Consider the following 15,379-nt stretch of genomic DNA (forward strand, 5'->3'; position numbering starts at 1 on the left):
TCACAGTGGAGCCTGCAGCTAATCAACCAAAGTAGCAGAAGAGGGACATGGCTAGGAGCAATGGGGAGGAGTAATGAGTCAGCATATCCCCATGGCAACCTATAGTGACAGGGCTCCTATGCAGCCCCAAATGACAATTCAAGTAACTCCCCCTTACAGGACCTAAAGGTGGGCAGCATTGCAAAAACTGGTGAGCATCTCCTGGGGCATAGCCACCCTTGCAAAAAGAATGGATGGGAACTCTCAGTGGAATGGGATTAGTGTTCTGTGGATATAAACATTTTATTTCAAATGGGTAAAAGGTATATTTACAATTAATCTGGCAATGGTCAGAACACTCCTGTACTAAGTAAATGTAAGAGATATATATAGGGTGATATTTGTCCCCAGGCAAGGGCCAGCAAGAGGTCTATGCATCATTTCAATCCCATGTACACCCTCTAAATCAGAATTATGAATGTGTCCAGGGCCGGCTCCAGACCCCAGCGCGCCAAGCACGCACTTGGGGCGGCATTTTCCCTGGAGGGCGGCAGGCGGGTCCGGCGGACCTCCCGCAGGCATGACTGCGGAGGGTGCGCTGGTCCCGCGGCTCGGGTGGACCTCCCGCAGACATGCCTGCGGATACTCCACCGGAGCCGCCGGACCAGCGAACCCTCCGCAGCTGCGGGAGGTCCACTGGAGCCGCAGGACCAGCGGATCCTCCGCAGTCATGCGTGCGGGAGGTCCGCTGGTCCCCCAGCTCCGGTGCACCTCCCGCATTCATGACTGCTTGGGGCGGCCAAATTGCTAGAGCCGAATGTGTCAAATGAAGACCAACAATAGTGTAAAACCACTTTGTTTTCCACTTCCTGTCCCTTTCAGTTTCATTGATGGAGCAATATTGGGTCTGAAAGAGAATATAGATTCAACTTCCTTTTCATCGATGAAAGGGTTCATTCCTCCAATGAAAGGGAGACCAGGATGTTATATGACTTCTATTACTTTTGATTTGTCATGCAAAAGAAGCACTGAACTAGGGATAGGTGATCTCCAAAAGGTTCAGAGAAGTTTATTTAAGGGCCTGTAAGTTTAGATACTTAACTGAATGTCCAGACCTCTAAGGTCTGCAAGATGTGTCTGGAAACCTCATGAGAATGGGCTCTTACAAGATTTCCACAATCCCTGCTTCCAATCAGGCTGATGGAGGAATACTGGGAGAACAGCCTATTTCATCATAATCCTGCACATTTAACTTCAGGCCCTGGCTAGATCCCAGTGTAGATGTGCACACACATAAGGAAACCCAATAATATATGTATGTTAAAGTATGCAAACTTTGTTAACCCTCCTAATAGGATTGTTTCAATAACAGGGTGGAAGTTTGGAAGGTTCCTGTGTTATCTAATTGGTTTGTCCAAGCCTAAGTAGGACTTTCTTAGATTTAAACTCAGCTGTAATTCTGAAATATAATCATTACCTCTAAAATCTTTAGTGGTAACATTGTCCTTGACATTGAGAGCCAGATAGATGGGCAGTGGGTTCTGACCCCAATTCACTGCCTGTTGCTGATCTGAGAGTTTATGTTCATCTTTCTGTTTTTGAAGAAAAAATGGTTAACTGAGAAACAACAGCAATGACACAGGAATCTACTGTAATACTTGCTTATAGAATCACAGAGTTCTATTGGGATACTGCAGGTACCAACTCCAGCACACACTGACAGGACTGAACTTTCTGCTAACCCCCACTCCTCCCTCAGGTCAGATCAACAACGTAACACACAAGACAACAACTTAACACTAAGATAAGGATATAGCTCCATGTACTGGTGGAGGTGCTGCCTACACTAATCATTGCACTACCACAACATCTGAGTTTGGAAATCACTGAAATGTCTGAATTCCCTCCTAGGTTCTCCTCTATGTACTTCACACACAGAAAGCGAGATCTGGGTAGAAATCAGGGGCCTCTGAGTGGTCTTGGTTAAGATGGATCCTATTAACCAGCCTACACTCTATTTCAGTGTGTGATACTAGAATTTGCAGACTACACAGTATATCCTTTCGCATTGCATTTTCATGTATTGTGCAAAAAATAGGATAGACAATGCTATTTCTACTGTTCTCCTATATTTGAATGTCATCTTTTTAAAATATGATTTTGTCAAGCCACCATGTCAATGACACTCCTGCTATATTAATTCCAAAGTTTGGGGGGCGGGGGATAGAAAAAGCCAATATTGAGTTACAGTAGAACCTCAAAGTTATGAACACCAGAGTTATGAACTGACCAGTCAACCACACACCTCATTTGGAACTGGAAATACACAATCAGGCAGCACCAGAGACAAAAATAAAAAAGCAAATCCAGTACAATATTGTGTTAAACATAAACTACTAAGAAATAAAGGGATAGCAGCACTTTTCTTCTGCATAGTAAAGTTTCAAAGCTGTATTAAGTCAAACTTTTGTACTGGTGACCCCTTTCACATAGCAAGCCTCTGAGTGCGACCCCCCCTTCTAAATTAAAAACACTTTTAAATATATTTAACACCATTATAAATGCTGGATGCAGAGCGGGGTTTGGAGTGGAGGCTGACAGTTCACCACCCCCCATGTAATAACCTCACGACCCCCTGGGGATCCCGACCCCCAGTTTGAGAACTCCTATATTAAGCCAATGTTTAGTTGTAAACTTTTGAAAGAACAACCATAACGTTTTGTTCAGTTACAAACATTTCAGAGTTAGAAACAACTGCCGTTTCCAAGGTGTTTGTAACTCTGAGGTTCTACTGTCTCTATAGTGGAAAAAAAAATCTGAAATGATTTTTTTTTTAAATGAGCTCTCAAAACAGCGAAACAGAATTTTATCAAATTTTACAAAATAACTTCTGGCCCGAGAATAAGAATGAAAAATGTCACATGAAAAAGGAGGTTGGCTTTGCCCATAACATTTGAAAGGGCTTCTTTCACCATTAGTGTGGCAATACCACTAAGATACTATGATTTTTCAAGCTTTGCTTGTGCACATCTTACAATAATTTTCAAAGTTAGCCACAGAAACACCTGCTTGAGATAAAATCCAAAACAGCTCCCACAAGCTGATGAACAGCAATTTTAAAGGTCCTGTAAGTTTAAGGTCTGACAGAACAATAGATCCACTATCTATTTTTAATGACTGCATTGACCATACAATGTATTTTAATACAGTTGAATCTCACTAACATATACCTTGCTAAATCACACCCCTTATAACCACCACAAAAATTGACAGTCTCCAGTTCTCAGCAAAGATTTAATAGCTGATGCTATAGGGGAGCTTCAGCACACTAAGATTTGGTTATTTTTTTACAAAATATGCTACAGAACATTTACTAGTATATGCAGTGTTGTGGCTGTGTCGATCCCAGGATATTTAAAAGACAAGATGGGTGGGATCATATGTTCTATTGAACCAACTTCTGTTAGTGAGCTCTGGCTAACTGTCTCACTAATCCAATAAAAGATATTACCTCCACCACCTTATCTCTTTAATTTACTAATATACTCGGGATTATAGATGCTCCCCGGGTTATGCAAATCCGATTTACGCAAATCCACATTTACGGAAAAAGTTCCATAAGCTAGAAATGTTTTTATTATTTATTATTATTATTATTTTGCTTAATGGTCGGGTATGCGTTCCCAACTTACGCAAAATTCAAGTTACGCAAGGCGTTCAGGAACAGAACACTTGCGTAAATTGGGGAGCGTCCATATTAGCTTATCAGTGGTTTTCAATCTTCTCCATCCTGATACCCCTTTTCCATAACAAAAACTTGCCCCCATACATCTGAATTCCCCTTTCATTTAGTCAGGATCTAGCCAGGTTCCCCTCTGCCATTTCACTCTGTGAGAAGGGCAAGAAGATTGCAACCCTTCAGGTTGTGAACCTCTGTCCTAAATAATTAACCTGAAATGACAGTTGAGAAAATAGATGAAAATGCAGTACATGTTTCATTGCCCTTGATTTGTTTCTCTTCTGTTTGTTCATTTATTCACTATGTCACTAAATTTAGTAACTCACTCTGTATCTCACTGTCATTAACATGTGATCGTAAGTTCCTATTCTGTGCATGAGATATTGATTTGCCACCAACCCAGTGGAATTTCTTTGAGTGAATAACTCTATAAAGATATTGTATGGGTCTCTCTTCCTAGGGTTTAATTTTCTTCTAATTTTTAGAAAGAGACCATAGTCCTTAGTAAAAAGAGGGATGTATACAGTACCCCATCATTCAACATGGATTCAATCATGAGCCCCCAGAGATCTATAAAAGATGTCTTGTATCCTGCTTGGGTGCGTTGACTCAGCTCCCTATGATAATTCTTCAGACTTTCCAAGGAAAAAGCACTCATTTTGGATTTGGATGCTTGCTTCCGAGCTTCAATGATTAGCTCCCCTAGATCCTTATGTGACCAATCATCATCTTCATACAAGTTTGTCATGGTCCTAGGGACAGAAAATACCATGTTAAAAACAACAGTGAATTAGAATTAGGAGCCTGTGAAACTCAAAGGATTTATGTGGCAAAGCTTCCTGCAAACTTTTTTTCAGATTCACTTCACTTAAGCTAACTCACACCACCTATGTTTTGTTTAGAGTTTTAGAGATGAACAGATTCCAAAGCTCAGAGGGAAACTCATCTGACAACATTGGGTTTGGGGTCAAAGATGCGCAAATCCACAATTTCCAAGTTTCAACATGGTTTCCACTCCACCGCAAAAAAATTCAGTCTAGGTTCACTGTCAAAACTCAGCACAGGTTTGCTTGAAACCTTACCCAGGATTGAGGAAATGTTCACAAATCTCAGGTAAATGCTCCTTGTTTCATTTGGTAATTTTTACTCCACTCCATTCAGAATACATACTGTACGGTACGCTATCCAACGACTCCCCACTGGTATTCATGAATGGGGTTAAATTACCTAAAGTTATCATTATTTTTGCCAGCTGAAATCTAAGTGCCAGGAAAAGAACTATTAGTTAGACAATAAGAAAAAATTAGGTTTAGGTGAAAATGTTCTGAAGTACCTAAGTGACATAGGAGCCTAAGTCTCATTTTCAAAAGTGACATGGGAGCCTAAATCTCATTGATTTTCAATGAGACTTAAGGTCCCAAGTGCCTAAATCACTTTTTAAAATGAAACTTAGGCAACTTTGAAAATTTTACCCTTAGGCCGTGTCTACAGGGACTGTAGCTGAATGGCTAGGATGCTGTAGCTATGCTGGCATAACCCTGTAATGTATTTCCAAGCAAAATAACACATTCCTTGAGCACTTCTCTCTCCCCCGGAAGCTTACAGAAGGATCAAATAAAACCTTAAAAAATGACCTACTTACCATGTTGTGCCAGATGAGCCAGTGATGTATGAAACACAGTCCAGAACATTCAGTTTCTGAAGACCCAAGATGCTGCCATACATGGCTGTCAAAGCTCTTATCCCACCTCCTGTTGTTGTCACAGCCACAACTGGCACCTGTTCAACACACACAAAAGCAGAAAGTTGGTGACAAACAACACTGAGGAGCATTAATGATTAAAAAGGAGAAAGATAAGCAAAAGGTGAGCAAAAAATCAATCTGATCTGTGAGTGGTTACAGCATTCCCACAAACTCTGGCATAGCAAAATAATGCAAAAAGGGCAGCACTGCATATGTTTCATTCTAAATTGTTTGATACTCTCCTTGCTGCTGAATACAGTAAAGTTCAGATTCTTCCATTGTCAAAGTGGGGTTTTTTTTAAATATGTATGGTAATTGGGATCAAATTCAGCTTTGGGATTCTCCTAAACTGGGTATTCACCTGAAGGCCAACATAGGAATAGCCAGTCCAGACTAGAACATTGGTCTGTCAAACTTGAGATCTCCTTGGCCTGAACAGGACCTGGAGAGAAGACTTCCTCATGGAACACCCTTCTCCTGGGTTGAATGGGGGCCCTGAAGGGGGTAGAACACTCATGTGCCTATTGTCCTGGCCTGGGGAAAAGAGAGAGAATGATCCCCTGGGTATCGCCTTTCTAAACCGGACCCACCCTACTTCCTCAGTCCCCCTCCAACAACACACCACTCATCATAACTAGCACCAGCAGTGACTCCCACTGAAACACCATGAAAGACTCCCAATTGATTTCAATGGGCTTTGGACTAGGCTTTTTGTACCAATAGGCTGAGCACTCATCTAGGGCAATACAGGACACGAGATTATTCTGCCTCAACTACCTCATGGTCCTTCAGATCCTCTTCTAGCCGAAGAACCTTCTTCAGAGCAGCAGCAACCACTTTCTTCCGATTCTTCAGGAAATTCTGTTCCTCTGTGCACAGGTCAAATCCTAAACGTACATCTAGTTTTCTTGAGCTGTTAAACAGGCCCTGAGTCCTGAAGCCAAGGCAAAACCCACAAATTATTACCTGTTATAGTCAAGTCTCTCTCTCCATATATATATATATATGGATATGTTTACCGAAAACACATTCCAACACCTCTATATAGACAGACTAATGTAAGAAATGAGAAAGAGAAAGCAATGTGTGCTTAAATTTAATTCCATGAATGATCAATGGGACTAGGAGCACGTTTAAAGCTAAGCATGGGTTTATGTGCTTTGCTAGATCGGTGCCAAAAAGCTCAACCCCTTGCCGGATAGAGCCCAAATCGTGTACCGTAGAAGAACAAGGCTGTGGGAAGGGCGATGACACCAGACCAGCATGTGTGTACAGATTTCTAATTGCTAGTTTGACTGGTGCTTCTATGGCATCTAATGAAAGAGTTTCATTAAAACGATTAGCCTATTTACAATGTGTTGTGTTTCATTACATATTCTCATCTGCTGTTGAAATCAATTACAGATTATTATGTTTTGTTAAACGATTGCAGCAAGACATTTTTCCCCAGAAAGGAAAGGGAAAAGCTCTGCTGACATTATCCATTTCCAAAGAACAAATGGCCTTCTCTTGCAACTAACAGACCCCCATGCCTGTACAGATCAAAAGACAAACTGTTGATTTCAGTTGGGCTCTGCGGGGGCCCATCCACACATATCCAAAAGCAAGATTGGGACTCTCTTACCATTCTTTTGTCTTCACATGCAAATCAAACGTTCTGGTCTGAAAATCGAGAATGGGAAAATTATAAGAGCCATCATATTTTTAAGCTTGTGTGTCCTCTCAGCCTTGGTATGAGTTTTACCTGCTCCACAATTAGCACTGAAGCCACATAGCCTGACCATAAATAATTCGAGAAAGATAGTTATAGACAGACTCAAAACTAGAGCTGTGCAAATAACTGATTTTTTGATTTACTGAACAATGCAAAAAAAATGTGGTGGGAATTGTTTCAAATAGATCCAAAATTAATTTTTTTCCAATTTTTTGGCTAAATGAAAAGTTTTAAAAAATGGTTTGGGGTTGAATTAAATGTTTCAGTCAACATTTCACTTTCAAGTTTTAAATCTTTTTTACAACTAAAATTGAGGCAAATTTCAAAACAAAGAGTTATTTTGAATTGAAAAATCAAAAGCCTTTCATTTCAAAAATGGATTTTTAATTTTTTTAATTTATTGGGGGGGGTTCAACTGAAACAACACAGCAAATTCAACACAAATTTGTGAAAAGTCTTCATCAACTCGAATCTGTATTTTTCATAAAAAAGTTTCATCTGAAAAATTTCACACAGTTCTACTTAACACCACTAGTTAATTCTCAGTCTAATATTTTAACTCAATGTTTCCAATGTTTCAGGCACCTGCACCAGTTAAAAAGACTTAGGGCCTCAGCCAGTAATACCCACCTTTAATTAAACTATGGCATACCAACGTATGCTCTAAATTCCAGGCTAATTAGCCATGGACATGGGTTAATAATGGGCCAGAGCCTCAGCTATTATAAATCAGCATAGTTCCATTGAGGTCAATAAGAATATGCTAATTTAGACCATCTGAGATTCCAATCCTCTGAGTGCAAACTGATTTTTACATTTATCCTACATGTGTGTGTGGATTTCACTCTGGTTTGTTGTGGTTGTTTTAATTTGGACTCCATTTCTCATCTTCACTGATGAAAAAGGAAGGAGTGGAAGAAGGAAGTAAATCCTTCCCCAAAGCCGGCAGAGCTAGGCTGATGCACAGAGCACAAAGAAATTCTCCTATTATAGGAAAGTCTGGTAGCACTGCCTTTTATTAAGGTTGCCCAAACTTCCTATTATAGACCCTGTATTTTCAACTGTTTGTAACTTTGCCAGGCTTTAATGTTTGGGCTAAGATTTTCCATGCTGGGTTTCTGCCTCAGGATGCATATTTTTGGAAAGTTTCAGACAACATATTTCAGTCATTTCCGGGAATGAGTTTAAGGAAAAATTATTTTTTTTGTTCATGTTAGAAAAATTCTTACAACATTTTCATTGGAAGTTGCAGTGTCCCAATGCTTTGGAGCAGGGACTTGAAATTTGGCCTTTCTGTCAAGGATGTGTCATTTGTTATTCCCATGAAAATCCACCCACATTTGACTAAATTGTAATTCTGTGAAACAAAAGCCAGACCAAGAAGAAAAACAAAAGTAGATTGGGATAAGGAGGTGGGGTGACAGGGTGAAACTGGGACTCGAAACTGTGATGGAGGTAAAAAAGGAACAGTGGGATTTGGGAGGGGGGTGAGACTAGAACTGACTGGGGAAGGATACTGGGACTGGAAGGTGGTGGTGGGGAGACTGGGAGGAAGCGAGACACAGACTGGCTGATTGCAGAAGGATTGGGATTGAAGCTCTGAGTGGGTGGAGAATGGGACTGAGAGTTGGAGTGAAGACTGGGACTGGCTAGGCAAGGAGATTGGGATTGGAATGTGAAGACAGGGTGTGGAAAAGAGGGGACTAGGCCATGGACAGGTGGAAAGAGATGAAGGAGAAGGGATCAATCTTGGTGGCAATGGACAGAAGGATCTTTGACCACTAGATGTGATAACCTCCAGAGCTTGGAATGGGACCCAATATTCCTGAATCTCTAAATTCCTCTGCTGTCAGCAAATATCTGTGAAACCCACTAGCAAAGGGCATGTGTCACATCCCCTTCTAGTGCTGTTCCATATAGAGAATGACAACCTACTACTGCTATCGGTTACTCCATTAGCTCAAGAGGCAGATGTCTGGGCAGTGAATATAAAAGTTCCAACTCTGATGATGATCCACATGGGAGTCAATATGATACCATATGATGGAATTTCTGTTTTTTCAGTTTGCCATTTTTAAAACATCAAAATTACAATTACAAAAAATCATTAAAAGAATATTAAGTTTTCACTGTCAAGCACTCACAAGTTAGGAAATGCCACAATTAAGGTTACTGGTGCAACCTTAATTTGGCCTTTTGTGCATCCACATTATGATACAGTCTTTAATTTTTGATTACATACTATTTTTCCCCACAGGACCCCTGGAATTTACGGAAGAGAAAGGATGGTCTCATGGTTAAGGCAGTTGAATGCTGTCCTGAAGAACTGTCTTCTATCCCTGCCTCTCCTACAGAATTCCTAAGGGATGCTGGGCAATTAATTTAAACCAGATTTTCACAGGTGGTCATGAATTGAGTTCTACCTTAAGACCTTGTGAGTGCTGGGGGGCGGCAGCCCAGGTGATGCCCCAGGTGCTGGGGGGGGTGGCCCAGAGGGCACGGGGGGCCTCCGATGCTTGGGGGCAGTCCAGGGGCACCGCAAATGCTGAGGGGAGGTCCAGGGGCACCGTGGGTGCTCAGGTGGTAGCAGCCCAGAAGCCCCCCTGGTGCTGGAGCGGGGGTTAGTGGGACTGGCAGGCTCTGTACCCAGCTTCTCGGAAGCAGCAATATGTCCCTCTCTAAGCTCCTAGAACTGCGAACAATGGGAGCTGCGGGGGCGGTGCCTGCATGCAGAGGCAGCACATGGTGCTAGGACCTGAGGGAAGGGGATGTTGCCACTTCCGGTGAGCCCTCCCAAAGTAAGCACTGCACAGAGTCCTCACTCCCTCCTGTACCCCAACCCCCAGCCCTGACGCCCCAGTCCCCCAGCTCGGGGGGTGGGAGGAGCAGTGGCCCGAGACTGCTCCAGCAGCTGCTGGTGTGACTGGCCCAGGGGCTGCCCGAGCTGCTCAGGGAGCTCTGGAGCCAACCACACCGGCCACTGCAGAAGTCATGGAGGTCATGGAAAGTCACGGAATCCATGACTTCCATGACAAACTCACAGCCTTAGTGATGAGCACCATACAAAATCCCATGAGGAAATTAATAATTTTGTCTGTGGAGCAGGGTTTGAATAGTGGGCAGTAAATAAGGCTTGAAGCCAAATTTAACAAATTGAACAGCTGCTTATTAAATGAGCACCATCCATCCTGTGAGCTGAATGAGGCAAAGGTCCTGTAGAAAAAATATCATGTAGTCATATAATTAAAAACTGTATTATAATGCATATGCTTAAGGGAACCGAACTGAAGTTATATAGGCAATCTTAATTCTGGTATTTCCTAACTTTCAAGTGGCTTGACTTTGCAACCTTCATGTTCTTTTAACATGTGTATGTGTCTGTGTGTATGCAACAACATATAAACTGACTGGAGTTTAGCAACAATGCAAAGTTGTTTCCCTATAAGTTGAAAGCATCCTGGTTTGGTATTTATTCTATCAAGACTGGTGGGTTGACACTCACCTCTCCTATTGTTACTTTATCTTGAATGGGAAGTGAATTCAGAGCTAGAGTCAGGGACTCACTTTCATCTTGACTTGAGGAAGTCTAAAAAGAAAGTGGTAGGGGAGGTTAATTGTAATACAACAAGGAGAAAATGGTGAAACATTTCGCCTCCACACTTCCAAGTCCCCAGAAAAGATAAATGAATGAGCTGTGTTCAGAAAGGTCCGTGATGATAACGTACCACGGAGAGCTGTCTCATCTTTGGTAGTGCAATGCCCAGTTCTGAGTGATTATACTTGATATAGTGGAATCTGGCAGGAGAAGCAGGACAAAGGCAGGAGCTCAGTGAAAGGTTCTGGGTTCCTTCATAGGATCCTTCCACTGTAAGTGCGAATTTTCTTTCTAAACAGGTGACAAAACAAACATTGAACCCGTGATTATCACATCTTTAACTCATTTAAAACAACATTTCAGAGTTCTCTACATTAAGTTCATAATGTGGATGCTGCTTAATAAGCCAATAATGTTCCAAGACACCATATAAACCATGTATCCATATTTTTATAGCCATAATAAACATTGTCTAGGGGCCCAGTCCTGTGAGCACCAACAACTCCCAGTGAAGTCAATGAGGGGACTTGGCACCTTTCACAATCAGGCCATAAGGCATTTACACTGTAGAATACAAGGGAGTTCTGGATAAAAGGGATCCAGGTAATTGGGAGGATTGCCCTATAAGAGAGTCATTCATTTAGTTATATTACACTCCAATACAGAAAAGCTCTTCTACTATATGTTATATTCATTTTGACAGTCAGTGGCTTAGGTTACATAAATAATTATACTCATTTATCTGTGCGTCTTGGCTTCAGCTTTAGTTCCTTTATAAAACCATCTCATTATATTCTAATGATCTGTGCTATAATTCTTGCTCAGAGTGTTAGAGCATTGCAGTAGCAGTTCTTTCACTGCTGGTGAGATAACACACACATTCAAAACCACTGGTTTCAGTTGATTATAACTTTCTCTGGAAATTCCTGTTTCTGGAAGCGTGGGATTTTCAAACCAGCTCAGTGCTGGCGTACCTCAGTTTACAGTGAAATCAGTGAGAATCCAACCCTTCATCTACTTGATTATTTTTAGTTAGCATGGGAGTGTTAAAACACTTTTAGCTCTTATGCAATGTTTTAGACACTTTTTGATCAGAGAATTCAAAAGTTTGTCTGTATAAACTTAAAAATTGGTATTTATAGTAGATAGGTTTGGTTTGGGCCCACCTCTCCCATCTCTATGAACAACAGGAAAAGTACCACATCAAACCACATATTTAAAGCTATATAGGCCAACCATGAAATCCCTAAAAGGATTTTCTCAGTCAAGGAACTTGTGCTCTTATCTAGCATGAGAGCAAGCGTCCCTGACTTCAATGTGGTGATCCACGTGCTTACATGTTTTGCTGGATCAGGGACCAACACAGAATGTTTTAAAAGTTGCATTGCAAATCCATAAGGCTATGGATATAGAGGAAACAAAATGGCTATGCACAGCCCAAGATGTGCAATGAGTATCTCAGGTAATATAGAATATATTTCAGGTCTCAAACTGCTGGTATTTGTGTCTGAAAAAGGGCAATTAAAATTTTTTTAAATTGAGAAGAGTTTTGTTTCTCACCCTACTTACTCCCATCTTCTCTGAACTCAAACACCTGGAGGCATTTCACTCCAACTCTTGGAATAGATGAGGCATGGAAAATTTCCTCTCCATATATGAATGTTTCAGAAAGCTATGAGCATCAGACAACAGGATGCTGTGATGGAAACTATTCTGTTTAATTAACTACAGTTGGTGTTCAACTTTGAATGCTGTAATACTCCCTATATGTTGTCTGACCAATTAGAACATGATCCAAAGCCCACAGGACACGTTGGGAATTTCTCCTTTCCTTTAAAACATGGAATGCCCTTACTCTAATGCATATAAACAAATCATCCCAGAAATGGCAGATATTTTTCTGTTGAAATTTTGCTATAAAATTTTAACCAGTTTCATCCAACTCTACCAGTTAAGGAAGTACTAACCTGTGGATCCCTTCTTTATCCTCCCCTCATCCACCTGAACTTCCAAACAGGAAACTTCACGAGACTGTAACAGAGACAACGAATAAAAGATAGATAAAATGACACAGACAAAACTAAGTGTGCTTCCCCTGCTAGTCTCTTGCTATCCAGATGGAAAGGAGACAGGAGTGTTGTGCAGACTGCAAGATCAGCCCCTGGGAGGACTAATTACTTCATGATGCTCTGCAACAGCTTCCAATGAAAGTCTCTGGAGAGACTCTGGGCTGAGACTTACTATATGACTTCTAGGATGGGTGTATACAGATGGAGAAAACAGAAGTATCCTCAGGCCTGCACCAAGGAGGCAATAGATTCCCCAGGAAAAAAAATGAGAGAAAGCTACGGAAATAACAGCTGTAATTGAAAGGACCAGCCATAGAAGAAACTTTATAATTATATAGATATATTGCTACCTCATACCAGCCACACTGTAGGTAACAGTGTACAGGAAATCTTACAGCTATTCCAATTTTAGCTTCTCCCAACAGGAGTCACTCTAGATAATGGTGCGGGAACACTGGCTGTGAGGATGCTCACAGCTGTACCACTTCTAGTCTTTGCCATCTGGTGACACTCTGTGGGACTGTGGAGGAGCGCAGTTTGGGGCAGTTCACAGCTCTTCCAGGTCAGTTTCTCCTAACATGGGAGATGTGGGAGAGCTGACTGTCATGTTCACTGGGATCCAATGCCAGCCTATTCCTCAGAATAGATTTTGTGTTGGAAGGATAACTGTGGGGCAACTCATTCTCTGTTCAAAGCGGTATGATGTGCATCGCTGTACAGTAGAGCAGGGGTCGGCAACCTTTGGTGGTGTGCCGAGTCTTCATTTATTCACTCTATTAATACATTAATTCATTTAAACGTTTTTAGAAGGTCTCTTTCTATAAGTCTATAATATATAACTAAACTATTGTTGTATGTAAAGTAAATAAGGTTTTTAAAATGTTTAAGAAGCTTCATTTAAAATTAAATTAAAATGCAGAGCCCCCCCCGGACCGATGGCCAGGACCCGGGCAGTGTGAGTGCCACTGAAAATCAGCTTGTGTGCCTCCTTCAGCACGTGTGCCATAGGTTGCCTACCCCTGCAGTAGAGGAAAGATAATAGAAAATAAAAATTACCACTAATACACCATTTGTAGCGATGTTTTCAGGAAGATCTGGACTAAAAATAAAAAGAAACGTACTCAGTTCATAACTAGTATTTAAATAATAATTTAAGGACATGAATTGCCATTTTTGTTCTTTATTTGTATTTTGCTTATTTTAATTTTTTTGTCACTCTTGGAAGTGTTGGGTCTGACAGTACAGGCTAGGAATTCTCAATGTATGTTCCAGTTTTCCTCACATTCCTGGGAAACTCTAAATAAATCTGGCTTTTTAAAGCTCCTACTATTCCAGTACTAGAGCTCTGCTGAGCAGAGACTGCTCATTGTGCCAAAACAGGGTAGTTTTCAAATGTACATCAAGCTGAGTGTGCTGACAGATAGAAACCACTGAATTTATTCCATTGGCCAAAAATATCCATACTTGACCCTGGAGTTCCAGAGCTGAAAGGCTAATGAATTAGTCCCACGTGTCATAATAAGCGTAAGGAGACAATTTTCCCCCATTCATTTTGCACATCAATAACAAAACTAAATTTAAAACTGAGATATACATGCCCATCTTATTATTTCCCAGAAATGGGTTTGAATCTTGTTTAGTACTTAAATCTATGTTAAATGCCACATACAGACCAACTGGTGGGGGAAATCAGCAGACATTCCTGCACTTCACTCAATTTTCATTTTAGCTTTAAAATTCACCTGGATGCCTAAGTGTGACCTCATAAAAACAACATTGGCACTACTCAATGCCATACAGAAACATCCAGCTACTGTCCAGTGAGGCTGAACATACACTATCAACTACGTCCACATAGGTCTGGCCATGTGGCTTTAGGTGACCGCAGGTGTACAAATCATGTTCCTTGTTGTTAATTAATCTCCGACACCTCTAACAATTACGTTATTTGACAACGCTTGGATTTTACTCACCTGCTCTCCATTGTGAACTCAACCTCTAGCTCCTCTTTTCCCTAAAAATGAAAATGAGTTAAGTCACTACATCATTACTCTTCTCCATAAAGATACTGTGTAAACCTGACCCCTTGATATGCATAGACCTTCTCCAAAGTAACTTTCCCCTCTTCTTGGTGCAAATGCAGTGTGCTTCATTTTCTTCAGTTTCAATCCAATTTATATTATATCCATTATATTATTCTGCTTCCCAGTAGCTGATTTTCCCATTATAAGGAGAGGTTTTTGAGATAAATCATATCTGTCACTCTCTTTTTCCTCTTTGGGGAATGATGGAGAGAGAAATATTTCTGAATGAGCAATAGACAGCTTCGCCTGTCCTTAAAAGCATTCCTGATCTTAGCATCAACAGTACCTAACCTGCTTGGTCACAATATACCATATAAGTCACCAGACATTAAACTTTCCTTTCAACCAACCTTACATTCTACTGACAATAATTTGTCACTTAAGAAAACATGAAATACGGGCCCAATTTTCCAATATATGTACCCAAATCTGAATTTGGAGACTTAAATCATAAA

General features: G+C 41.0%; 1 protein-coding gene and 1 long non-coding RNA gene across 2 annotated transcripts in view; one reads left to right on the forward strand and one right to left on the reverse strand.

Moving 5' to 3' along the window:
* Nucleotides 1-15,379, reverse strand: part of LOC120404532 (cytosolic phospholipase A2 epsilon-like) — a 44,453-nt gene that overhangs the window by 9,448 nt on the left and 19,626 nt on the right. Inside the window, exons 6-15 of the mRNA XM_039537266.1 lie at nucleotides 14,814-14,854; nucleotides 13,897-13,939; nucleotides 12,739-12,802; nucleotides 10,902-11,062; nucleotides 10,679-10,762; nucleotides 7,087-7,124; nucleotides 6,240-6,396; nucleotides 5,361-5,497; nucleotides 4,248-4,470; nucleotides 1,457-1,571 (exon numbers count right to left, since the gene is read on the reverse strand). Of these exons, the coding sequence (XP_039393200.1) occupies nucleotides 1,457-1,571; nucleotides 4,248-4,470; nucleotides 5,361-5,497; nucleotides 6,240-6,396; nucleotides 7,087-7,124; nucleotides 10,679-10,762; nucleotides 10,902-11,062; nucleotides 12,739-12,802; nucleotides 13,897-13,939; nucleotides 14,814-14,854 (1,063 nt within the window). The remainder of the gene's footprint in view (nucleotides 1-1,456; nucleotides 1,572-4,247; nucleotides 4,471-5,360; nucleotides 5,498-6,239; nucleotides 6,397-7,086; nucleotides 7,125-10,678; nucleotides 10,763-10,901; nucleotides 11,063-12,738; nucleotides 12,803-13,896; nucleotides 13,940-14,813; nucleotides 14,855-15,379) is intronic.
* On the forward strand, nucleotides 162-9,464 carry LOC120404533. The gene is made up of 3 exons (XR_005598032.1): nucleotides 162-190; nucleotides 4,621-4,831; nucleotides 9,434-9,464. It is a non-coding gene; the product is annotated as an uncharacterized LOC120404533 (long non-coding RNA).

This window comes from Mauremys reevesii, linkage group 4 (genome assembly GCF_016161935.1).
Source record: "Mauremys reevesii isolate NIE-2019 linkage group 4, ASM1616193v1, whole genome shotgun sequence".
Lineage (NCBI taxonomy): Eukaryota > Metazoa > Chordata > Testudines > Geoemydidae > Mauremys > Mauremys reevesii.